The sequence below is a fragment of the Hipposideros armiger genome, unplaced genomic scaffold, assembly GCF_001890085.2.
Source record: "Hipposideros armiger isolate ML-2016 unplaced genomic scaffold, ASM189008v1 scaffold_312, whole genome shotgun sequence".
NCBI classification, from domain to species: domain Eukaryota; kingdom Metazoa; phylum Chordata; class Mammalia; order Chiroptera; family Hipposideridae; genus Hipposideros; species Hipposideros armiger.
The window spans coordinates 1,282,655-1,307,960 of NW_017731662.1; the positions used below are offsets into that span (position 1 = coordinate 1,282,655).

General features: G+C 45.9%; 1 protein-coding gene and 1 long non-coding RNA gene across 8 annotated transcripts in view; one reads left to right on the forward strand and one right to left on the reverse strand.

The window, feature by feature from the left end:
* The window catches only part of ATXN7L1 (ataxin 7 like 1), a 234,598-nt gene extending 210,124 nt beyond the window's left edge, over positions 1–24,474 (reverse strand). For 2 of the 6 annotated variants that reach the window (XR_002125984.1, XM_019660146.1), the window contains exons 1-4: positions 23,972–24,474; positions 23,758–23,854; positions 23,185–23,392; positions 22,604–22,672 (exon numbers count right to left, since the gene is read on the reverse strand). Coding sequence is in view for 5 of the 6 variants with exons in the window: in XM_019660146.1 (XP_019515691.1) it covers positions 22,604–22,672; positions 23,185–23,392; positions 23,758–23,854; positions 23,972–24,105 (508 nt within the window). In the remaining variant the exon portion in view is untranslated. The remainder of the gene's footprint in view (positions 1–22,603; positions 22,673–23,184; positions 23,393–23,757; positions 23,855–23,971) is intronic. The other 4 variants (XM_019660148.1, XM_019660147.1, XM_019660145.1 and 1 more) reach the window with 3 other exon arrangements.
* The window catches only part of LOC109392061 (uncharacterized), a 29,481-nt gene continuing 27,641 nt past the window's right edge, over positions 23,467–25,306 (forward strand). The window contains exon 1 of one of the 2 annotated variants that reach the window (XR_002125985.1): positions 23,467–24,072. This is a non-coding gene — a long non-coding RNA (uncharacterized LOC109392061). The remainder of the gene's footprint in view (positions 24,073–25,306) is intronic. The other variant, XR_002125987.1, reaches the window with a different exon arrangement.

Genomic DNA, 25,306 nt, shown 5'->3' on the forward strand with positions numbered 1-25,306 from the left:
GGTTAACTCTAGGTGACCGGATTATAGGCCAATTTTTTTCCTTCTTTTGTTGATATGTATTTTCTACAGTGATCATTTTTGTATTAACATTTTTTTTTCAATACATGTACTCATGATTTATCTTAAAAATTTAATCATGGAGGCCCAAAGCCTCTACAAATGCCTGCTCAGTGTGCCCAGCCTCGAGCACGCTGCTCCTAGCTCACTGGAGAGCCACTCTCCCACCCTCAAGTCCCGTCCTCCAGACTGAAGAGTGTGTCCTCAGAGCCAGGTCACTGCTTTCTGCTCATCTCTAAATGCCCGCCCCCCTCTGCATTAATTATCACCCCCAGGGAATCCCATGGTCTCTCAGCACCTCCATTCCCCCATCCTAGGTAATGCCGGCCTCCCCTCCAACCCTCAGAACCCAGCACTCCAACAAACAGGAACGCTCCACACGAGTTGGTCTGTGATGCCACTTCCCTGCCAAGGAAGTGGCAGAAGGCTCCCTGACGACACCAGGGCTGCCCATAGGCCTGGCCCCACATGGTAACATGCAGGTGGGAGCAGAGGGGCCCTGGCAGAGGGAAGCAGCTCAGTCAGAGCCCTCTGACCACTTGAGACATGCCACAAATTTTTTAAGGGCAATAGGGTGAGGCTGGTTGTCCTCCAAAGTCTTCACCAAAACACCGAAACGGCAGGGCTAGGAACCCTCTGGGGGATGTGCTGCTCTGTGGCTCACAGGAAGCAACCCCAAGCCCTTTAGGAGGTGTGGATGGGGTTGTTAGCTTGATTTCATGATCCCTCCCCACCCCCTCCTCAAAGTGCTATATGTACGTTTTCCTCCTAAGTGAGCACAGGCGATGGCTCCCTGAGGGTATTCCGACTCCAGGACAATGGGTGCTCTGAAGTCTGGGCTCACTTAGTCTTCCACCCCAACACTTCCATGGACACTTACAGGAAGATCAAGCCCAGCCGCTCCCTCCTCCCCACTCTCAACCCTTTAAACAGAGTCACCCTGATGGTGGAGGCAAATTCACCCACACTTTTTCGCATTCTGGGGCTATACCAAGAGCTTTCAATGTTTATTTTTTCTTTATCTTTCTTTTTTTTTTTAATTAAAGTTTACTGGGGTGACAATTGTTAGCAAAGTTACATTGATTTCAGGTGTACAATTCTGTAAGCTTTCAATGTTTCTTAAACTTTCATGTTTTATCTTAAAATTTAATGTAAATTTGCTTTACACTCTATTTTTGCCCTATTATATTTCTTTAATTCTAAGCTATACCTCCCCCTTTCCCCCCCCCCACGATAACATCTTTAAAATCAGGATGGGGCCAGCCGAGTGGCGCGATGGTTAAGAACTGGCTTGGGACGCCAGAGGGCCCCGGTTCGGATCCCACATATGAGGGCCAGTGACACTGCCCTCCACAGCTAAACCTGCTCAATCTGGAGCTAGGCTGCCGTGAGTCGCTGGCGACAGCGTAGGCTGCAGCCCCTGTGGCAGTGGGTTGCCATGGGCTACCGTGTGTAGCCAGCAGCCAGCGTGAGCGGCCAGCAGCCGCAGTGAGCGGCCGTCCAGAAGCCGGCGACTGATGTGCCTCGCCTGGGAAGAGCGCAATGATGGTGCCAACTTGGGCCAGTGAAGCAACGTCCTCCACAACTAGACTGAAGAACAAAACGACAGCAACTTGTCTGCTCCCCTTCCCCTAATTCCCCAGCACTGTTCCCATCCCCCCAATTCCCCAATAATAAAAATCTTAAAAAAAAAAAATCAGGATGGATTCGTAGACTCAAAAGTGGCTGTAGTTTAATTGGCAGGGGTTTTTTTTCCTATGAAATATAATAATAAAAAAATAATACTTCCCACTAGAAAGTACCCTTGAAGTAGAACTGATACTCTGAAAGAGGTACCAGGTTTGCACACTGCCAGCTCCCTGCTTAGGGGCCCAGTTTAAGGGGCCATTTCTAGGTGCTGTTTCCGTAGGAGCTGTTAAGCCCAACGGCATCCAGGGCACAGTGTGACAAGGCACTGTGTCTCCTTCTGAATAATGTCCCCAGTCTCCCCTTCTCAGTGGCAATGAAAGGAAATGTTTACTAAGCATTTAATATGGGCTGTTCATTGAGCTAAGTGTTGTCTGTTCCCTTCATTGACTGTCCTCAACAAACCTATGGGGTACCTGTGACTATCCCATTAAAATAGATGGGCAAAATGAGGCTCTGAGGGGTGATGTGACTTTCCTAGGACGGCACTGAACCCAGACCTCTTTGACTCAAGAAGCCCCGCACTGACCCCTAAGCCTCGTGATGAGTAGGCACAGAACAACCATGGGTCTTCTGCTGCCAAACAGTCCAGAGCCCCCTCTGTTCACTGAAGGGGGATGCATGACCCAAGCAGCCTGCTTGTTCGGAAGCAGGCCTCATTTGCCTGCTGGAAAGCCCCTCTCGGGAGCTCCCCAGCCCTCACTGAAGGCCCTGTGTGTAGTGTGGACTGGAAAACCAGACAAAGTCAGAGCCCAGAGAGAATGAAAGTCGGTGTCAAAGGAGACTGAAAACAGGTCTCTGCCCCCAGGACACTTAGGTTTTACTCCTTCCTATTGCCCCCTTTCTTCTAACCCACCTCTTCAGTTTGGAAGATGAGCTTCCAAACTCACCTTCCCACAACACCTCCCCACTTTGCTCTCAAATTCTGGCCCATTTTTGCTCCTTCTACAATTGATGCACAACCCAGCAGTTAACCTGTGGAAACCACCCGATTTTTTAGACCTCTCCCCTCTTGCCAGGCAATGGTAACAGGGGCCATTTCCTGACTATTAACAGCGTGCCAACCGGAATCAGCCCTAACCCTCCCTAGGACCAACACTATTGTCAAACTGAGCAAGCGGGGGCACAGAGCAGCGAGGTAATTTGCCCAAAGTCGCACAGTGAGCAGGCAGTGGGACCAAGTCGTTACCTAAGATTTGAGGGCAAAGCCTGTGTTTTCCCTTCTCCCAAACAAGCTCCTCTACTATGAGTGATACGCAGGGATGAGTGCAAAGGTGGCTTCTTCACCTAGCATACCATATTATCTGTCTCTCTATCTCCGTCTCCAGGTAAAAATCCTGTCATGTCAGCAGGGCTAAAGTGGTCCCACTACCCAGGCTTCTCCCCAGCTTTGCACCCCAACCCAGGGAGAACACTTCCGCAAAGGAGATTTAAGTGTCATGATCCCTAACACCAAAATTCAACTCTTAAAGCAGCATACACACTCCCTGTTTGCTTATATCTCATTCCGTGTAGCTCACTCCATGGTTGGATCTGGGCACGTGCCTGTCTCCCCGCAATAGGCTGTAAGTTTCTTTAAACGCTTTGTTTTTGAAAGGGGGAGGGGGGGCATGTCTTTGAGGAGGATCTCAGGAAAGACATACAGCCCCTCCCCAGAAAAGGTGTCCACACACAACATACCCCCTCATGCCTCCACGAGTCGTCATGCAACTGGAGGGCTTCACACATCCCACATCCCAGCAGGGGGTTGTGTGTACAGTCAGTGCTGAATAGTTTTATTAAGGAAAAATGCCACCACTTCTTTCTCCTCCTCCTTCCGCCACCATCTTTGGTCAGAAAGGATGTAGCTGTTCTCTTTACGTTCGTTTCTACGAGGCACTTTCTTGTTTCTCCTCCCTCGTTCGCTGTGAAGTTCCACCACTGTCCTGTCTTGTTCCAGGCCCTGAGCCTTAGAGCCTGCTCTCTAGCCCTGTGCCACCCCCTCCCGCACGGCAGAGGCCTGCCTGCTGTGGTCTGAGTGTCTGTGCTCCTCCAAGTTCACACGTTGGCATCCTAACACCCAGGGTGGTGGTGCAGGTGGTAAGGCCTGGGAAGTGATTTGGAGGAGCCCTCAGAATGGGATCAGGGCTCTTATGAAGAAGCCCCACAGAGCTTCTGAGCCCCTTCTGCCATGTGAGGACACAGTGAGAAGTCTATAACCCCGAAGAGGGTTCTCACCGGAACCTGACCATGCTGGGGTCCCGATCTCAGGCTTCTGCCTCCAGAACTGTGAGAAACACGTCGGTAGTTCAAAAGCCATCCAGTCTGTAGAATTTTGTCACAGCAGCCCGAGCAGATGCAGACACTGCCTGTTCCTCTTCTCTCCCTGACATATTTTGCGGGCTGTCTGTACGGGGGACCTCAGAGTCCTATCCTTCTCTAAGAGAGGAGCTGGCCCCTGTACCTGCCCAAGGTTGCCCTGATTTCTGGCAGAGGGAGCCCCAATTCCAGAAATCCTGACCCACTTAGTTCAGCCCTCCACACCGGCCTCTGCCCAGCAAGTGCTTCCCCTTGCCCAGGAAGCAAAAGCACCGGTGGCCACGTGCCGGCTGGCCTCTCAGACTTCCAACCCCGGCAGGGCTCCTCTGGATAGTAAAGCACCCTTGTGCAAGTGAGAAAAAGGGGACCCCTCTGCGCAGATGCAGCCCAGAGGGTGCATGGCTCCTCTGACCCTTGGGCTGGCACACCTGATCAGGGCCCTCCTGCACAGTATTCTGGCAGCTCTGCCTGGAGGCACCTGAGCTGAGTTACATCAACAGAGTTGAGGAATCATCCCAGACAAACCCATTCTCTCCAGGCCTCCACCTGACTCCATCTGACACCCATGTCCCCAGCAGCACTATGCACAGTGGCCAAAAGGAGCAAAGAGCCCAAGTGTCCATCAATGGAAAAGCTGATTTAAAAAAATGTGCTATATATACACAGTGGAATATTATTTAGCCATAAAAGGAAGGAAATTCTGACACACCACTACAATGTGGATAAATCTTGAGGACATTATGCTATGTGAAATAAGTCAGTCACAAAAGGACAAATAACTGCATGATTCCACGGATCTGAGGTTTCTAGAATAGGCAAATTCATAGAGACCGAAGGTAGAGTGGAGGTTACCAGGGCTGAGGGGAGAGGAATGCGGTTATTGCTTAATGAGTAGTTTGTTTGGGATGATGGAAAACTTCTGGAAACGGATAATGGTGATGGTTGCACAATATTGTGCGTGTACTTAGTGCCACTGAATTGAATACTTTAATTAAAATAGTACATTTTATGTTATATATATTTTTAAAAGTTTAAAAATTAAATGTGCTCTATATTGTGGCTTAAAAAAAAGGAAATAGCCTCACCTGCCTTTACCTCATTTGGAAAAGATATGAGGATTTATACTTCCCATAAGAGCTGGACACACCCAGAACCTTACGACAACATCTCCATAGGGGCCTAACACCTTCAGACAGGTGGCAATCTGAGACCCCGCTGGATGAAAGGTGCCACATAAATATAAGCATTCCCATTTTCCTGCTCACTCCCTACACCCACAGGCCCTGTCTCCATAGGCAGCTGGTTTCTTCAGCAGCCACGCACATTCTGGGTAGGCATAAACTGCCATCCTGTTATAAATCCTTCCCCACAAAGCACTGGAGGTTGGTCCTCTCGCTGTGCCAAGAAGTCTTTTTCTGACCATCTGTAATCCATTCAAAGGCAATCGGCAGGAAATGGCGGCAAGAAAAACCCCTGCACAACTCAGCTGGTGGGACCACCTCTCCTCGCCTCATGGCCAGAAACAGGAAGTCGGCCTTTCCCAGGACACAGAACATCTGGGGGAGTTCTGAAAGCTGCTGGGCATCTGTCAGGGGCTAAATGGGCTCGAGACAGATGCTCGCAAAATTTGGTAAGAAACGCGTGTTGTGTTGAGTTTTTAAATTAGCTCTGAAGAAAACTCATTTGAAAAGCCAAAATAAACCACAGGCCCTAAGAGGGGAAAAAAACACATTATATGAAAACTAACCTCAAAAATGCTTTCTTCTGATTTCTATGGACAATTAGACCACAATTTCAAGTAGTTCAAATTCTTCTTGTTATGGAATAACCCTCCAATCTGGTATTGTCAGCTGCTTCTTCCTCATAGCGACAGCTTCGTTTTTTGGCGCTAAAAGCTGAAGCCCTAAGAGCCCTCAAAGGTGACCTGGAGGTGGCCCATACAGGCTGTCAAGAGCTGATTGTTAAATTTTCAGGAATTTGGTGAGTCAATTAATAAATTATTAAAAATTATTTAACATAAGCTAAAATTAAATGTTATATATTTTTTAAAAGAATAAATACTCAAAACTTGTCACTTCTATTTATCGTGCCACATTTTACTATTATCTATGCTTTGAGCAGGTGTAAGCAACCTTTTTTAGAAAGGACCAGGTAGTAAATATTTCAGGTTTTGAGTGTCTTTGTCTCAGCCGCTCCACTCTGCCATTGTGGTGCAAAAGTAACTGTCCCATTGCAGAGACAATACACAAATGAATGAATGTGGCTGTGTTCCAATAAAACTTTATTTACAAAGACAGGTGACAGGCTGGATTTCAACGATTGGCCACAATTTGCTGATTGCTGTTCTTGAAGTTATTTACAACTATTGTATCTGTGTGGTGAAAATCCTATATAACAGTGTTCTAATGTACATCTCTTCACAACCCTGAGTTCAGCAATAGCATACGGACAGCTTGAAATGTGGTGGTGAGAGAGTTTGTATCACAGAAATCACCAAATGCTACAAATCAGGGATTGATTTATTATTATTTTTGATTATCTTGATTTAAGAAAGTGATAAAGAAAATTTCAGCAATGCAGATTTAAAAGAGTATCATATCTACAGGTGCATTGTGAATATACAAACAAATGAGGACATATTCTCTTGGTACTTGAAAACTATTACGCAATTCAGCAAGGAAGTCACTCTCATCACCAACAATGCAGCGAAGGCTCTAACATACCTTTGTTCTTTCACTTTCATCTTATTCACTGACTTAAATGAAAATATCAACCAACACTTCTGTCAGAGTGACACTTGTTTGTCAATTTCAATCTTAGGTTGGCTGGGAATAGAAGAATTTGGCAAAATTCAACCAAAGCATTTTGTGAGAATCCATTGACTACATGGCATTTTACAATAAGGAGTAGTAAATATTTTATTATTTTTAAATTGTATACTAAACAGCCTTTTTAGCAGTATAATATATAATAAACATATATACGTGCACATATATTTGGAGAGCACGTTGTTACACATTTACTAGCATAACACTGATTGTGATAGAATAATTACAGGTTAATTGGGCAGCAAGACCTAAAAATGTATGTGTGTGTGACAGACACAGAGACAAAGAATGAACCCCCCACCTCCAGTGCCCTGAACAGACAGCAACACACACACACAAACATTACCAAACAAAAAAGGAGCCTGTTTCCTGAAAACGCTACTTCATAAAAATGAGTTGTCTTAGGTATCAAGTAGGTGTACAACTGGAATAAATTATGAACTGTTTCTCTTCCGTATTAATGGCAGATCTAGGACTCATCCTAACGCCTTTTTCCAAATGCGACTTTCTGGGGAAGTCACAGCCCTCACTAGGCCTTTATTTATGCTGTTCTCTCTCTGTTAAATGTCCAGTGTCAAATCCTAGCCATCTGTGATAAAGCTTGCTTTCTTTTTCATTCATTCATTCATTCATCCATTCATTCATTCTTCAAAAAATTAACTTGGCTCCAATTAAACACTCTTCACTGTGCTCCAGATAGAACCACACACCAAAGAGCCCCTGCCCTCAGGTGAAAGGTCTTGCAGACAGCACATGAAATCTGTCACTTGCCTGGGCCCTAGGGCATTCAAGCTACATTTCACTCTCTAGGTGGACCCAAGTTTTCTAGCCTGCTGCCTAGAGAGCTCCTGAGTTCCTGGAGGCAAGGGGAGGGCTATCCCACCTTTACAGCCAGCACAGAGCCCATCCCAGTGCCGTGTGTGTGTGTGTGTGTGTGTGTGTGTGTGTGTGTGTGTGTGTGTATGTGTGTGTGTGTCTCCACTTTCTAGTGAATCGTGATGCAGGAAGCACTGCTCTAGCTTCATAACCTGCAGAAAGCATCACTCATCCTGGTTTGCAATTTAACTCCCAGCAGTTCACCGAACCCAGGCTAACTGCTGGGCTCCAGCTGGAAGGTGGAGGAAGGATTATTTAAAGTGTAATTATCTTTTTCCTTTCCCAAATTAAAGAAGAGGGTCGCTTGAGTGTGTGAGATAATGTTTCTTAATGTTTTTAAACTCATGCTCTTCCAACCAAGATGTGGTCACACTTTACTTCTGAGGCTTGCACTACGAAGCTCCCTCCCTCTATCTAGATTTCCCATTATGAGTTTCACACTATGCATGCATCTTACTGAAAAATGCCCAGTCCTTGCCCTTACCCCTCCTTAGCTTAAATCATGGGTGTTCAACTCTTTACTCTGAAAATTGCTAATTAGAGGGAAAAACTTTACTCTTCCTTTTTAGGAGGAATTTAACAGTTCATCCCTTTTGATGAGAAAGAGGTCTTCTTTACAGATGAATGTCAGCCAATAAATGCAGATCAGAATGACGGAATTTGAAAATGACCATTCTACAACCCCCTCGCCCCCTCGCCCCCCCAAAAAAAAACTGATCCAGGCAAGGATCAATGGGTACCAAGACGATTCCATGAAATTTCTTGTTGCACAACAAGGTATTCACTTGGTACCAAAGCATCACCCACAGAATGCCATGCTAATTACAGAAGGAAAATATATCTGCAATGGAGAGAGGTCACCACCTGACCAAGTGATCAGTACCTAACAATGGGGTGCCCTGACATCATGTGCCCCCTGATGAGATGCATAATGAAGTGCTCAGAATCACCTGGGATGCTTTCTTGTCAAAATGTTGAGACTGAATGTTTAGCTCTAACTTCTAGAATAGGGGACAACAGGGCATAGAAAAAGGAGGTAAATGACACCATGAGGAAGTGATTAGACAGGTCAGAATGTGAAGCATTTAAACATCAGTGTGTACACACACACACACACACACACACACACACACACACACACGGAGAGAAATATATATATACATATATACACACATTCTGAAGGCACTGTTCTAGGTTAAAACTGACTAAAGAGACATAACAACCAAAATTTAATGCATGAACCTTGATAGGATCTTAGTTATATGTATTTTAAAAAGCAGCTGTGAAAAACGCAGCTATACATTTTTTGGGGGAGGGGGAGGGCAGTAACAACATGGGAAATCTGAATAGGAACTAGATATTAGATGCTATTAAGGGATTGCTATTAGTTTCCGAAGTATGATCGTGGTATTATGATTATGTAGGAGAATGCTTTTTTAGGAAATGCATGCTGAAGTATTTAGAGGTAAAGTGTCATGCTGTCTGTGACTTACTTCCAAATGGTTCAGCAAAAACATACATACATATTTATATAAGATGAGGCGCTGAGAACTTGATAGCTCAAGGTTATACAATCAAGATGTGTCAAAATGATAAATATTTAGAGGTGAAGTGTCATGATGTCTACAACCTCGTTTCAATTGGTACAAAACATATATCTGTATAAGAAAGCAAATAAGATGAAATGTGGACTAATTGTTAACTCTAAGTGGAGCATACGACCATGGTACTATTATTTCAACATTTTTTACACATTTGAAACTTTTACAATTAACATTAAGATGGAGGGGCAAAAAAGAAAATCTAAACTGAGAAACTTTAGGCTGCTCAACGGTGTCTGTGACTCTGGGCCTGAACCATGGCACTTTCCCACTGACTTTTCATTGCTGACGGAGGAACCGATGGAGGATCCTGGGTGTGTGACATCCTGAGCTGGGCCTTTTTGCATCGTGGTTCCAAATATCCACCTGAACAGAAACTTTAGGAGTCCTGCCAGTTCTTGGAATCTCAACAACTCTCAAATATCAGGTGATAAATCAAAGAAATGCATAGGTCATTTCCAGACTGCTTTTAAAAATGAAAATACTTATAAATGTAGAGTTGTTTGAAGGATATAGAGTTTCAGTTTTACATGATGAAAAGAGTTCTGGAGGCTGGCTGCACAACAACGTGAATGTACTTAACACTGTTGAACTGTATCCTTAAAAATGGTTAAGACGGTCCATTTTATGTTATTTGTATTTTACCACAAATGAAAAAGAAAAAAGAAATCAAACTACAGGTATAGCAAGACATGCACCTGAAAAACAAATTGGATGCCTGGACAAACTGTAATACTCTACTGGTTGAAAAAGAACTCAGGTAAGAAAGAGGGAAGATAGGTTCCTCGTGTCCACTTCTACAAGATTATAATGCAGTTGTGAAAAGAAGACACCAGGTAAACAATGGATTGGTTCTGCACACAATGAAATGGCCATGAAGTGTAACATTTAGGGGCCGAAGTGCATAGTGGGTACAGCCAGCAGTACGGGGTGCAGGGAAGGTCCAGGGTGTGCAGCCTGAGAGGCTGGGGAAGGCATCCTCTGAGAGAGAATGTGGCCCGTGCCCTGCGAAATGAGCATTCATGTAGGGGGAAGACACGAGAAGCAGAGGACCCCACCGAGGCCAAGACTGGGACCGGGAAGGAACACAGCTTGTCCAAAGCGCTGTCAGAGGCAAACCACCTATCAGGGTTTGGAGGGACTGAGACATAGTGGACCTGGAATACTCTCTTAACCGTGGTCGATGGGGAAGTGATGCGAGGTTTTCACTTGAGGAACGGCCTGATAAAATGTGACTTTTCGGGGGATTAATTTTGAAGTGGGATGCGGGGAAGATGGAGACAGGGAGGCCAATTAAGCAGCTATTATAAACATCTAGGTGGGGTATGAGGCAGGCCAGGCTGGGGTGGGGGCCGAGGGAGTGGAAAGAAATGGAGAGGTGAAACTGTTCTTACGACAGAGTGGGAGGGTAGGAGGAAGGGAGTTGATAGTGGCTAAAGGAGGACGCACAGGGTCCAGGGGTCTCTGCGGGGGCAGTAAGGACACTGACAAGGGGCTGCCAGCCAGTGGGCTGAGCCAAGCACTCTGGGAAGAGGTCACGCCAGAGGCACAAGTGCCAGAATCACCACACAGAGGAACGTCTTAGGTGTGAGCAAGGAGAAGGGGGTGAGCTGACAGCAAACTGGAGGGCGGAGCTGGGAAGAGCTGGCAGAAGAGGCCTAAAGACAGGTGTCACCAAAGCTTTGGTAAAGGAAATATGGTTTTCAAAAAGCTCTAGGGCAGTCTCCTATTTAACGAAAACCCCAATAATTATATTTGGAAAGCCAATAGCCCCCTAATCGAAGGCTGGGTTGTTATGCATTGGGTTTGCATAAAACAGGGTAGATCTATATTTTCAATTGTCTTCTGCCATTAAGTGTTTGGTCTGAGCCTCTGAAAGTGGCAGACCCCGTTTCTGCCAAGGATTTTGAGGTCAAGGTCAAGGGTGTAGCTCCAGGGAGCAGAAGCCTCAGCTAACAGGGCTATCATGGGTGGGTAGGCCACAGGAAGCCAACCTCACCCAAATGTTTGGGAGCAGTTTCACTTTCCTGGTGTTTCTTCCTGCCAGTTGGGGCAGATTCTGCCATGTGCGAAAGGTGCTCCAGCCCACAAGCTCTTGGTCCTTATCAGAAAATCAAAATACCAGCCAGCAGACCAAGAGGTCTGGGGCCTGTCAAAGAAACCCCACACTGATGAGGCCACTGAGTAGAGGGGACAGCGCTGAAAAGGAAACACACATGTCAAGGGCTGCCCTGGTCTCTGAAACCACTGAAGGGAGGGAAAGAGGAAGGGAGAGAGGGAGGGAGGGGAGGGGAGAGAGAGAGAGAGAGAGAGAGAGAGAGAGAGAGAGAGAGAGAGAGCGCAACACCAGCTCCTCCGGGATTAGCGAGGTCACCAAGTAGGAAACGCTAAATGCTCTGATTAATGGAGAGGAGGTGAAGTCCAAGCCATGGAATGGGCATTACCACATGGCCCTGTCCTTTGTGGGAGATGCATTCTGTGCCTTTCTTAGCTGCTCCAGTCAAAGAATCTTCTTTGTCACTGCCCCTCAGAGCCAGTGACAACTAGGGCATCGCTGTGGCTGAAGAAGGGAAAGGTTTTCCACACCCACTTAGCAGGACATCCCTCATCAAAAGGACACCTCTAAATGGCAGGTATTGAAAAGCTATCTCTGTTCCCTCATCCGAAGGAGTGAGCCCTTCATGAAAACACTAACAATCCCAACCCCAAAAAGGAAACTGAAAAGCGGCCTAAAAGATGTTCAAAAGGGGAAAAAGAGAGAGAGAAATCATCACTGTAGAGAGATGCCCCTGGAGTTGCTTGGCAACCATCTTTGCTAACACCTTCTCCCAAAAAGGAACAGTTTGAGTCAGCTTCTGAGATTTCCCCGAGGCTCGGACTCTAACCCAAAGCAGGGGCTGTGAGATGAGAAAGCATTTCAGTGAGGGGGGACCTTGGGGTCCTTTCAGCAGGCCACTGCTTACAACACCAGTGAAAAACTATTTTGCTTAAAGAATATGCTCTCCTGTTTTACGAGGCAGGACTGGTACCAGGGTGAGGCAAGTGAGGAGCCCAGGGTCACCATTTAAGGAGGCCCTCACTCTGCACTCACAGGAGCCTGCATGTGCGCCTCCTTAAATGTGTGTCCTGGGTGGCCCACCTACTTGAACTTGTCCTCTCCCTGCTCCTAGGACAACAGTATGACAGACACAGTGCTTAAGAGTACACCCTCTGGAATCAGCCTGCCTCTGGGTTCAAATCCGAGCTCTATTACTTCCCGGCTGTATCACCTTGGGTAAATCCCTTAACCTATCTGAGCCTCAGTTTCCTAATCTCTAAAATGGGGTTGATAACATGAACTGCCTCATAGGGTGGTCATGAGGATTAAATGAGAAAATGCACATTTAGCTCTGTGCCTGGCACATGGTCACCGCCCAGTAAATGGTAGTTTAGGATTTTTATTTTTAAAAACACACAAGCAGCTCCCCAGAACCTCTTAAACTAGACCTATGGCACCCAAATCTCTAGGGGGTGGTCCTGGTGTCTCTGCCTTTAAAAGGCTTCACAAAGGATTCTCGGGGTGGGCAGGGTTGCGAGCCACTTCTTATGCCCAGTGAACAGTGGTTCTCAAAGTCCAGTAAACACCAGAGCCACCTGAGGAGTCTGTTTAAAATGCATGTTCCTGTGCCCCATGCCCATTCCTTCTGGCGTAGCATGACTGCAGCCTAGGATGCTAAGTACCTAGACGATTTGTACACAGGGACCCCCCCAAATGACCACATTTTGGAAAACTGAAATTGATTCACTCTTGAAAACAAATAGCACAGAGACCTCCATCCAACTCCTTTTGTTTTTATTTCTGGCATCCTTAAAGAACCAGCGACAAATTATTGACCTCTGATGCCTCGTGAACCCCAGGCATGCTCCTGGGGCAGGGAGGAGACCATCTGTCCCCTGGAAGTGGCAGCTCTGCTAAGGCAAGGAAAGATCCAAATACCTGGTAAAAGTAACCGTCATCATAATGAAAGCTTACATTACTGAGTCCTATGGTATGCTATTGGGTTATTGGAAAAGCCATGACGCATTTTTGCAATGAAAAACATAGAAAAAATAAGCCATGACTTTTCCGACAACCCAATAGATAGTATCCCATTTATTTTCACAACAATCATGAGGGCTACCATTATTCCTATTCTGAAAAATGAGGCTCAGAAAAGTTATCTTTTCTTCTTACTACATAGCTAGTAAGTGATTGAGTCAAGATTTACATAATGACCCATGAAACCTCCAAGTCTGCAATGCCAATGAACTTTTGTGGTAAAACACACAAAACATAAAATTTACCATCTTAACCATTTTTAAGTGTATATAGTTCACTGTCACCACCACCCATCTCCAGAACTTTTTTATCTTTTCCTACTAGCATCTGTACCCATTAAACACTAATTCTCCACTTATTCCTCCCCTCAGCCCCTGGCAACTACCATTCCGCTCTCTGTCTCTGAATTTAACTATTCTAGGAACCTCATATAAGTGGCATCATACAGTATTTACCTTTTGTGGCCAATATACTCTGAAAAAGAGCTAGACATTACTTTGTTCTGACAGGACCAAACTAGGAATGTTTCTCAGCCAGTTCCATACCTTGCTTAGTATAATCAGTTTGGGTGTCCTGTCTCCCCACCCCCACCTCAGGACTCCTTGAACCACTGTACTAGGGTATTGGGGTAGGTCACGTAACCATCCCACGTCCGCCCGCCCAGCCGAAGGTGTCCTTGCACTATTAATGTTCAGAGAACCACAATTAGCATCACAGAGCAGGTACCCTAATAACTGCTTCTATGTTCAAAGAGCTCTTCACCAAGTCACTTTATCTTTCCCACTATGGTGACCTGGTGTCACTTTGTTCTGCCCTAGAGAGTATTTATTTGTTTTCCTTGTTTTCTTTAAGCACCTGATTCCTCAAGTTGGCAAGCAGAATTGTGTTATGAAATCACAGGTACAAGGATACAGTACCTACATAAAAACAAAAACTTTCCCACAGTGGAATTACTCAGAGGAACCGGATGAGCTAAGTCCAGCCCCTGAATAGTGAGGCTCCACAGCCTCAGCCCACTTGCAGAAAGGGATTTCCCAGGCTCTCATCATCAGCTCAAGAGCCTCAGGGTCCAAATCCAGGTCCATTTGGCTGAAGTGCCAATCTGAGCTCTGTTACGGGATAGTAGGAGAGCCAGCCAAACAGCATTAGCTGGGAGCCCAACATCGGCAGAACATTGCACCAAGAGTTTCAGGAGAGAGGCCTGGAAGTCAGTCCTTCATACTCAGTTTGCACAACTCAGAAAAAAGCCAACCCATCGGTCAACCCTCTCTGTCTCCATTTTGGTTCTGCTTGATTACTGTAGTCACAGTCAGACTCCCAGTGGTCAAACCCTGCAGACTCCCCCACGGCCCCCTCTGAGGCGAGACAGTGTGGACTCCCAAGAAGCACCCCACACTGGGGGAGCTGGGTGTCCCCCCTGGGCTCTCTTTAGCCACTGCAGGCCCAGGGAGACCGGTCAGTGTAGTGCTGTGTGGCCAGGGGTGGGGCAGCAGTCAGCATGTGGGGCTCTTCTCACCCTTTTAATGGGGTCTGTCTTGGTCTCTGGGGCCCAGGGGGTGCTTCAGCCTTTCCCCCTTATTCTAGGATTTTCTCAGCGGTGTCTTGTCCGTAAATAGTTGTTAGTTGTTCTTCTCGTGAGGAGGAGCTAAGTCAGGAATGACCCACGTTGCCATCTTGGTGACGTCACTCCTATTACAGTCACTAAAGGACCACAGTTTCCAGATGTGAACACTGGGCTACCTCAGAGCACAGGGTCATTGGATACAAGGGATTTGACTAGGACGAGGTCTCACTGTGTTTGCTACTATCATTTATGTCTTCTTCAGAAGGATGCCACAAAGCATCATGAATCAAAGGTTAGTCCAAAGGATATAAACACGACGTACCCAAAATACCATGCAGAAACCGAATCTGCCTAACTTTTCTAAATGAATTCTGAAGTAGAGACAACAGGCCCCTGTGATCAACTGGCTGGAGTGAACGCGGCCTAATAGTCCTAAATAATGCGACAGACCACATGGCACATAGGTCAGAAGCCCTCAGGAACGAGGCCTTTCTCTGCCCTTCCTATTTTCTAATCCATAACATGGAAATCCTGAAACCATTCTCTCTGCTCTCCGTCATGTGCACCCCTATTTCAGACAAGTTCCATGGGTAATCACACTGCACAGAACGCCAGTCGTGTTTCCAGCCTGACTTTAAATGTAAACTGAAATCCTTACTGCTTCACTTGACATCAGGGGCCACTGTGTAATAAATGCCATCATTATCAGAATCGATGCCTTCAGGGCTCATCTGCCCACAGTGAGGGAGGGCAGACCACCCAGAATTAGAACCTGACTCTCACTGCTATCACCATTCTCTGCAGAATGGAGCTAACGGTTTGAGGGAGTCCCCTTGGAAGCCTCTGGAGGAGAGCTCCTTGAGGGAAGGAGTGTTTTCTCTCTCCAGATCCTTCCAAATGCAGCCTGGTGCCAGGGGATAGTCACAGCGCCACAAATGTCTGCTGAGCATTCAGCAATGAGGCCGCCTCACCTGGAATGTAGGCCTAAGACATGGACAGAGTAGCAGGATATTTCTGTGGCTATCTTAGTCTATTTTTCTTGTGTTCTTGCCTTTCCAGCCTTACCTTACACCAGTGATTCTCTATCAGCGTGAGGTTATCCCTTAGGGGGCCTTGACCATGTCTGGATACATTTTTGGTTGTTTCAGCTTGGGGGAAGGGGAGGTGCCACTGGAATCCAGTGACAGAGGCCAGAGATGCTGCTCAATAGCCTACAATGCACAGGATAGTCCCCACCACAAAGAAGTGGTGCCACTGCTGAGAAAGTTTGTACTACACTCTGCTTTGCTAGCTCCACTCCAGCGACAGACATTTTAGTTTCTGGAATATTCTATATTCTTTCACACTTGGGGCCTTTACAAATGTTGTTTCCTTTAACTGCACCCTGCCCAGCCCTGCACATGGATAACTTTCATTTATCCTCCCAGTTTCAGTGTAAATAAAATTTCCTCAGGAAGGCCTTCCCTGTGCCCCTAACCTAAATCAGGTCCTCCTGCCAAGCCTTCCAACAACACTGCAATTTCCCCTTTCAGAGTACGCGCCACAGTAGCCATGACTTTTTCAATGTCTGCCTTTGCTGATAGGATGGAACCGCCACAAGGCAGCGGCTGCGCTTTTTCATTGCTGTATCTGCAGGCCTAGCCCCGTGCTGGCACACTGGGAGAGCTCACTGCGTCTCAAACACGTGATGGAGTCCAAGAAAGCAGAAGGGGGTATTAAAAACTAAGCAAGACACCCAGAGGCTTAAATTATCATCCTACTATGCAGGCACCAAAAAGAGAATGTGGCTGTGCCTTATGAATTGATATGGACCCCTCTCTAAGGTAAATGGAAATGGCAAGATACTAGGCAATACTTATAGGATGTTATCATCCACATAGGAAAGCAAGAAGAAAAAACGATGTATCTACTTGAATGCACATAGAATATCTTTGGAAGGATACACAAGCAACTGGGGACAGGGGCGGAGGGAGATTTCGTTTCACTGCATACCCTTTTGTAACATGTGAACATTAATTAAAAAAATAAGAATCATTTAAACATGTGTGTGTACATGTGTGTGTGTATGTAACAGTCTAAATCTAGAGATAAAAAAGTTATTCTTGTAGAATAACCTCTGATGAGAACCCAGCACAGTGTAACTGTCTTTAAAAGGCAGTACCATATACAGTATTTCAAAGTATGTCCACACTGCCTAACTTCCAGTTTTGGAAGGAGCCAGACCACATTTTCTCCACATGAGAACCCAGGCACATGGAAATACACGTATGTATAAGACATACTCATTTAGAAGGTAGATGGTTTTGAAAATGCCCTCTTTTAGCTTTGCTGCCTTGGTCATGGCGCACGCACACACACACACACACCTGTCTTCTCCACTGGTTGGATGCAGCTGCAAAGCTTATTCATTCTCCAAGCCCTTACTTCTCCTCCATTTCATCTTCCCTTCCTACCACCTTTAGGCCACGCGGTTTCTCCTGTCCTTTCATCCCAAATGCTGGGCATGAGAAGAGAGATGATAATGAAACATCAAAGTGAACAAATGTTGCCACTTATTAGCAAAAGGGGAGGAAGGTAGGCTTAATGGTAAAAGAAGTTGAAATTAATGGCGAAAATGAGGTTTATCTGTGTAATCTGTGGACTTGGTGTCTTCCCATCTCCTATTAGCATAGATAACGGAGTTGTCTGCATAATGATAAAGAGAAGCCCTCCGCAGGGTCCCATAAATCTCCACTGGCTTTTGCTGGCTTCCCTGGCTTGGATTCTAAGAACACTTCACTCTTACCATGTCAGTTGCCATCTTTTCCTCCAATTTGCTCCCATCCAGCCATAACTGCAAGACTCCTAAACTTGAGCTGAATATGTTCCCACATTCCCTGCTTCCTCCTGTGTTCCAGCCCAATTCCGCCAGCGTCTCAGGGGAAAAGCAAACTCTTATAGTCACAGCAAGATCTTACCGGTTCCCCCGAACAGCTTTCAAATTGGAAGCATTCCATAAGTTTACCTACATCAAGTCAAAACATCTGGGAACATTGAAACACAAATTCCCAAAGTAACTAGTATCGGCTTCCAAAAGACCCAAACAAGGCTGTGTTGAGGACTTTATTTTCTCAATGATCAGATAAAACAACCTATTGATCATTTTTTAAATTATTTTTTTAGATCTCCTGGTCCCCAGAAAGAACTCTGTAAACACTTCTTAGCCATACGCCCACAAGGGTATTTTCTCAAGCCCTTGATAAAACTTATCAATGACTACAACATTAACTGCATCCCATTAAAAACATGGATATCATATTATCAGTTTTTTAAAAAAATCATTAGCTTTATAAAATTATAACATGGTTTACTCTAAAAATGAAATTTCTGACACAGTCTATCTTTTCCATTCATCACTAATTAAAAATCCCAGTTAATTATAATAATAAAGTTTCCTAGAAATAGCTTCACTAGTAAAGGATGATAATCATAATAACATTTAAAAAACAATAAAGGCAAACATCCATTAAGTGCTTACTATGTGCTAAGCTCTTTTGTATTACTTCAGTTAATCCTCACAACAGCCCCGTTATTATCTCCATTTTAAATAGTCCAGGACACTTAGGAGCCATATGCACCCTGCTCCTTATTCATGAATTGACATTCTTAAAAAAAAAAAAAGTTCAGATGAGGCAATTAGGAAAGGGGAACAGCTTTCTAAATCATAGAGCTTTTTCCCCAATTAGCTTGAAAAAAGTCTTCAGGTAAATCTATGAAGCTAGAGAGAAAATTATTTTAAAAGGTTACCTAGATAAATGGCCTTCCTTGGAATTTTCTATCATAAATGCATTTCATATCTTAGATTAGGCTAACAAGGTTTCTGGGATCCTACCTCTTAGGAAATCTCAGTGCCTGGCTGATCCAAGCTGACCTAGGTCACCTCACTCTCCACATGGGGAAGACATCACCCTGGGTTTTGGACTCACCCTCAGTCATCTCAATCCGAAAGGCCACATACCATTCACAACTATGTTTGTGTAGGACATGCAGTGATTTCTTTGCCACCATGAGATTATAAAATGAGAAAATAAACCCAGTATGGAGTAGTTTAAGATATTTTTAATGTGAGGCTTTGGGGTTCTTTTACACTTTTTCAAAAACAGCCTGTCTGGTATGACTGAATCTCAAGTGTAGGTACATTCAACAGAGAAACTTAGTTTCAGAGGTCAGAAAGGGGACTTTGGATGATATTAAACCCCACTTCCTTACTTTACAAGGGAGGGACTAGGCCCAGAGAAGGGAAGTGATGTTCCCAAGGTCATACATGGGAGCTTAGGAAGCTTACTCAAAGCCCCTCTCCTGATCCTTTCACCACACCAGGCTGCTGTTGCTAGAAACCCGTATGACCACGTCTAGGCATGGAATTAGCAACACCTTCTGAACTCAGGTGATCATTTGGCAAGGGTCAAAAGTATTTACCAAACTCCTCTTGACATTAATTTTAGCCAACTTTGGACAAAATGATAACATTGGTGTGAAGATGTTACGACAGAGATTTCAAAGCACTCGGTTAACATTTTCTACTGATAGAGGTAGAGAACTGAAGCACCAAAAAGGTTAAAGGAATGAGGAATGGAGAAGGAACTATACTACAATAATCAGGTTATTTAAAAAGTTCGCAGCCTTCCTGTATCTTCTGAGGCTGTGGCCAGAGAGACAGAAGGCAAAACGATTCTTTTTTCACATTTCTAGCCTAACTTCCCTTCCTGAGCTTAGTGTATAAAAAATATATCACAACAAAAATTCACAGCAGCACTATTCACTATAGTTAAAAGGTAGACATAAGTCAAATGTCCATCAACAGATAGACAGATAAACAAAATATGGTATGTACACTCAATGGAATATTATTTAGCTGTAAAAAGGAATGCAATTCTGACTTATGCTGCAACATGGATGAATGCTGAAAACATTATGCTGAGTGAAATAAGCCTGTCACAAAGGGACAAATATTGCATAATACGTACATAAATCATACCTATATCATTATACATGGTATCTTGAATAGGCAACTTCATAGAGACAGAAAATAGAACAGAGGTTACCAGGGCCGAGGGGGAGAGGCGAATGGGGAGTTTTATATAATGGTTACAGGATTTCTGGTTGGGAAAATTTGGGAGATGAATAGTGGTGATGGTTGTACAGCATTGTGAATGTACTTAGTACCACTGAATCGGAAACTTTAAAATAGTTAAAATGGTAAATTTTATCTTATGTTTATTTTATCATGATAAAAATACTATATCAAAATCTGGATCATATCCCTTCATTTCTCAGTTGGAGTTCCTAAACTTTACTTTATTCATTCATTGCCATTAAAGCCCAAATTTCCTCTCAAGACCTGCTTACTACCAACAGCATCATGGTCATGGACAATTTATGTACGTTCACACACATAGATAAACACAACCGCACCTGAGTCACTTTGTGTCCTGCAGAGACCCATCACAAACACGCATCCATCCCGAGGCCTCCCACATGATGCCTCCAACAAGAAGGCCGATGGCAAAACTCATGCAGCCAATTTCTGGAGATCCTGGCAACCAAATACCCTGATGCAGAGTCTCAGCACGACCCTTAAATTCCTCACAATGGGGCGCAGGGGATATATATTTAGTATATGGGTACTCTATAGTTTGTAAAGAAAGCTGTGTGCATATACCAGGAAGACCTTCAGGAATTGCTAACCCAAGTCTGCTCCACCAGGCCCATGAACAAAGAGATTTCAGCCCATACATGGCTATTTGGTAAACTCAGCAACTGCATGTTACACTGAACAGTGGGTGTCCTTAATGCAAATACATATAATTAGGAGCTAAATCTTTGTACCTTTACAGGACAAAGGATATAATAAGAAGGATGTACCACATGTGACTTCTGAGGAAAGGAGAGCTTTTCATTCTTCCTTAAAAGAATCTATTTCTCATGAGGCAAAAAGAATCTGAGAACAAGAGTCTTTTGAAATAGAAGCAAGGAGGAGGGTGCAGATATGAGTTTTGTGTGTTATAGTCATAGCCGATCACTGGGCATGAGAGGTGTCAATTTTGTGCCATACCATGACCTTTACTCAACTTTAATTTAAACGTTTTTACAACCTCATCTTCTTTCATGGAAACCTTTTCATTGCCAACTGGTCTGAAAACTGAGTCCCATAAGCTTTTAAAGATCTCAAGAGTTCGTAAAGAAAAACAATCTCTAGTGATACTTTCCATTGCCAACACACATGGACATTTAGCACAAATAAGCTGCCACTTGTAAGAAGTCCACTTGACTTCATTCCCTTGTGCATCCTAAAGGCACGTCAAGATCACACTAAGATATTTAGAGGCAAACATCTTTAGAATAAGGTTTCATTCCCAATCAAAGTGCTTAATTAGCAGAATCACTATGCTAGAGAACTGTCCTTGAATATGCACGCATTTTAACCTCCATGTTATTTTTTTCTGAAGCACAAATTTTGCTCTCACTGGATAGTCAGGAAATGATTGGGCACGGAAAACCGACTCTCTTAGGTGTCGATCCACAAAATGAGGTCCATCTTTCCAAGCAGGTTTCAGCTGCCTTACAGGGTGATATCCTGGTTTATGAGGAGACCATTTTTTGGAGTCCAGTGGCCTTTTCTCCATTCTCTTTGGATGAGCAATGCCTCTATGGCCTAGTTATGGCTGAACTCTTTCAACACTTCCGCCAACTTCTTCTGCCCCCTCGTGCGATCCTCCCACCCCCAATTTCAACCAATCATGTTTGCAAGACATCAGTCAGTAAATCACAATTCAAATGAACCCCTCCATTTGTTCAGCAGAAAGTGGCCTGTGGTGTTGCTCCACGTAAAGCCCACAGGCCAGAGTTACATATGGCAGGCTTGCAAACACGACCAGGATATGATTTATTTATGATGACCATGTGTATTTGTTGCCCAGTTCCAGAAGGCTGTGGCTTCCCCTGCCTGCCTCAGTCTGGGATGACCTCTCTAATCTCTGTGTCCTATTTCAGGTACTTTTCATGCTGGGGAAAGAGAGATGGGCTACCGGCTGGGGGGCTGCACACACAGATGTCCCTAATCCTGCTGGTCACATAACAATCTGTGACCACGCATAGAGTGGGCCCAATGTAACTTGCTGCAAAGGTCGGCTATGTACCATGGGCTTCAGTGGAGAGTGGAGCAGTAGCTGCTGGAATGACTGACCATGTGGGGTTCATTAAACTGTGTGTATTTACCCACAGGAAGGCTGGGACGCTTGTGAGGGGAGCCCCACGCCTCTTTGCACAGGTTCAACCCCCCACCATTTGGCAATGATGCTGCAAAGGTGAATAGCAGATAGGTATCAGAAGGTCCAAATGTGGGCTTCAGCTGAAGTGCAGTCAACTTCTGCCTCCAACAGTCTCCCCCTCTTTACCCCCCAGTTGTATTTATACTTTGAAAGAAGTTAACACGAAGCAGTAGTCACCTGGGTGTGCTCAATTTTTGACAAGCCTTAGTCACTCTGTACCCAGCAGAACAATTCACATTATAGTCGAAATCCTGTGAAGATTCTGCCACACATGCTAACACTAAAATGCCAGTAGCTCCACTTACCTTCTTTATTAAGCCTCATAACCTCCCTGCTTTTTCCACCCTCTTTTCCAGCCTCTTCTAAATCTACATCTGCAGATGAAAAAGAAAAAGAGAAAATAAGGAAAAAAAGCAAAAAAAAGGGGGGGGGGAGCCAAAGTCAAAGGGGGAAGGGAGAGTGTTTATTTGCACACAGATGGATATAAATACTGTATATGAAAATCTTTCCAGAATTGACAATGCAACGTTTTCTCCCAAGTCCGGATTTCCATCTACCTGGCCCAGTTAGGTACCAAAAAAACTATGCAAGCAGCAACAGAGTAGCCTTTTAAACAGATACACCGTGGGGCTGTGAAAGCCCACCCCGCGGGATGCCACGGGGAGCCGGGCACAGACAGACAGACAGACAGCCCTGGCAGCAGGGCCTCTCTCTGTGCATTGATGATCTGTCTCTGTGTGTATTTATTTAGAGAGAGAGAGGGAGAAGCATGGAGGACACCGGGGGCCACTCTCTCTCTCTCACACACACACTTTTTCCCAGTGGCTCTAGGTGAATGGAAAGGTTACAGGATAATAAAAGGAGGAGGAGGCGGTGGGGTTCTTACTGTCGGAGCAGTGTAATTTGGCGGCGTCGATCCAGGAGGACCAGGGTTTGCCCAGAAACGCCTCCGGACTGGGCACTTTGCGATCCAGTGTCGCCATTGCTCTTCCTTCTTGTTGCTTTTTCCCTGTTCCTTCGGCAGCAGCAGCCGAGAGACACGGGATTCGAGAACGCTCCGACGTCATCTTCGGAACGTTCCGACATTGAGTGTTCTGAAAGGGGGAGGAGGGAGGGACGAGCAGAGGGAGGCGGGGAGGAGGAGAGAGGGAGAGGAGGAGGAGCCGGCGCCCGAGCGCCCGCAGCCGACTGGGCTCGGCTCGCTGGGTGCACGGCCGCCAGAGGCAGCAGAGAGGCTCCCGAGCTCCGCGCCCGCCCGCCGGGGAGGGGCCGCGCGGCCACACCAGCGCCGCGTGCGGGGGACCAGAGGCTGCCGCGCGCCCGGGCGCGGAGCTGCTGCGCCGCCGCCGCCACCGCCTGCACCCGGCGGCCCCGAGCCGGGGTCGGAGGGGCCGGGGCGGGGCGCGGGTGGCTGAACCAGGACAGGCAATACCTGGGGCCGTAAGAAGGATGGTCTTACCCGCAGAGTTGCCGCTAGAAGACGGAAAGTTTTTGCACGCAGCCCTTCCAGCGTGTCCTTCCCTAGCCAGGTCTCTGTCGCCCACAGTGAGGCGCTCCTGCGGGAATCCCCGCGGCTCAATGGGGAGGAGGCGAGCTGCTTTGCACCCTCTTTACCACCCTAAACCAGAGAGGGGACCCTGGTGACTTCCCCTCCAAGCCACCACCCCCTTTACCCTTTCTTCTCTTTCACGGTGGACCTTGGATCGTGGTGGATTCTGCGGAAGCCTTTGGGAGGTGAGACTGGAGGGTAGATGGAAGTGGTTCTAAAAAGCAGGTGAGTTTGGGGCGAGAGGAGCTGTCTTCCCATCTCAGGCTGCGGGACATGGAAAGCTCAAAACTCAGCGCCCGGTGCCCCCAGGTTCTCTGCGCGATGCGCATCTCCGGCTCGCAGAGAACCACTGAGTAGACTTTGCTCCGGGATCACGATAGCGGGAGAGCAATTCACCCGCTCCTGGAACGTGACGCTTAGTGGGCCGAGCCCCTGGAGCAATTTTCAGCGCTCCCTACGGTGAGACGAGGGTGGCCGCGACTAGCGCAGGAAACCTGCGGCCAGGAATCGGACTACTGGAGGAATTCACTTTAGACTTAGATGCTCCAGCCAGCTAGAAAGAAAGCGTTAGATTTCCTCAGGATTCTGGACGTCTGATGCTTTGACATTTCCCCCTCTCCCGAGGGGTTGGCAATAAAGGCCTGAAAAGGTCTTCTGGTATTTTTTTTTTAATCCTTTTGTTTACTCGGACTTACCCGAAACATGGGCACTCCCCCACAATACTATATTTTTTCCTCTATTTCTCCAGCACCCTTTTCGTTCTTACCATTTTGGTTTCTGCCTATGGCTGAAGCGCACCAATTTGAAGTTGCTCTGTACTGACTTGGTTCTTCTCTGGCTGTGCCATTTAATTTTCCTGCACTTGGCATCCTGTTCCTCAGAGCCAGGGTTAGGATGGGCGATGGAGGAGGAGATGGATTGGTCTTCAGTTGTGAAGTTTGTGTGAATGGGCTTGGTTTTTGTCAAACCCAGATAAATTTCATATGCCTTTGCTCTCTTTGGAAGAGTTCCTGCATAGGAACCACTAAGTGGCTAAGGTGCCACTGGGTGAAGAATTGTCATTTTAAGGATTGGTGGTGTTAACAAATATTTATTACTTATTGACTTCTTACATATGCTAGACACTGTACTTAACATTTCCTTCCTTCCATCCTTCCTTTCTTCCTTCCTTCCTTTCTTCCTCCCTCCCTTCCTTCCTTTCTTCCTCCCATCTACCCATCTTTTTTGAACAAATATTGCCTGTCATGGACCAGCTGCCCTTAGCAGAGGTAGACAAATGAGACCCAGTCTGGCTCTTGGAGAGATGCAGTCTGGCGGTCTCTGTGGAAGAAGAGAGATGTGAAACTTAGCAATTTCTTGGGAAAACAAGACATGTACACAGTGACTGGCCAGGGCAGTGAATGGCATGTCTCTGAGAGCTGTGCCTGTTCATAGGAAGGACTGAAATCTAGTTTGGACT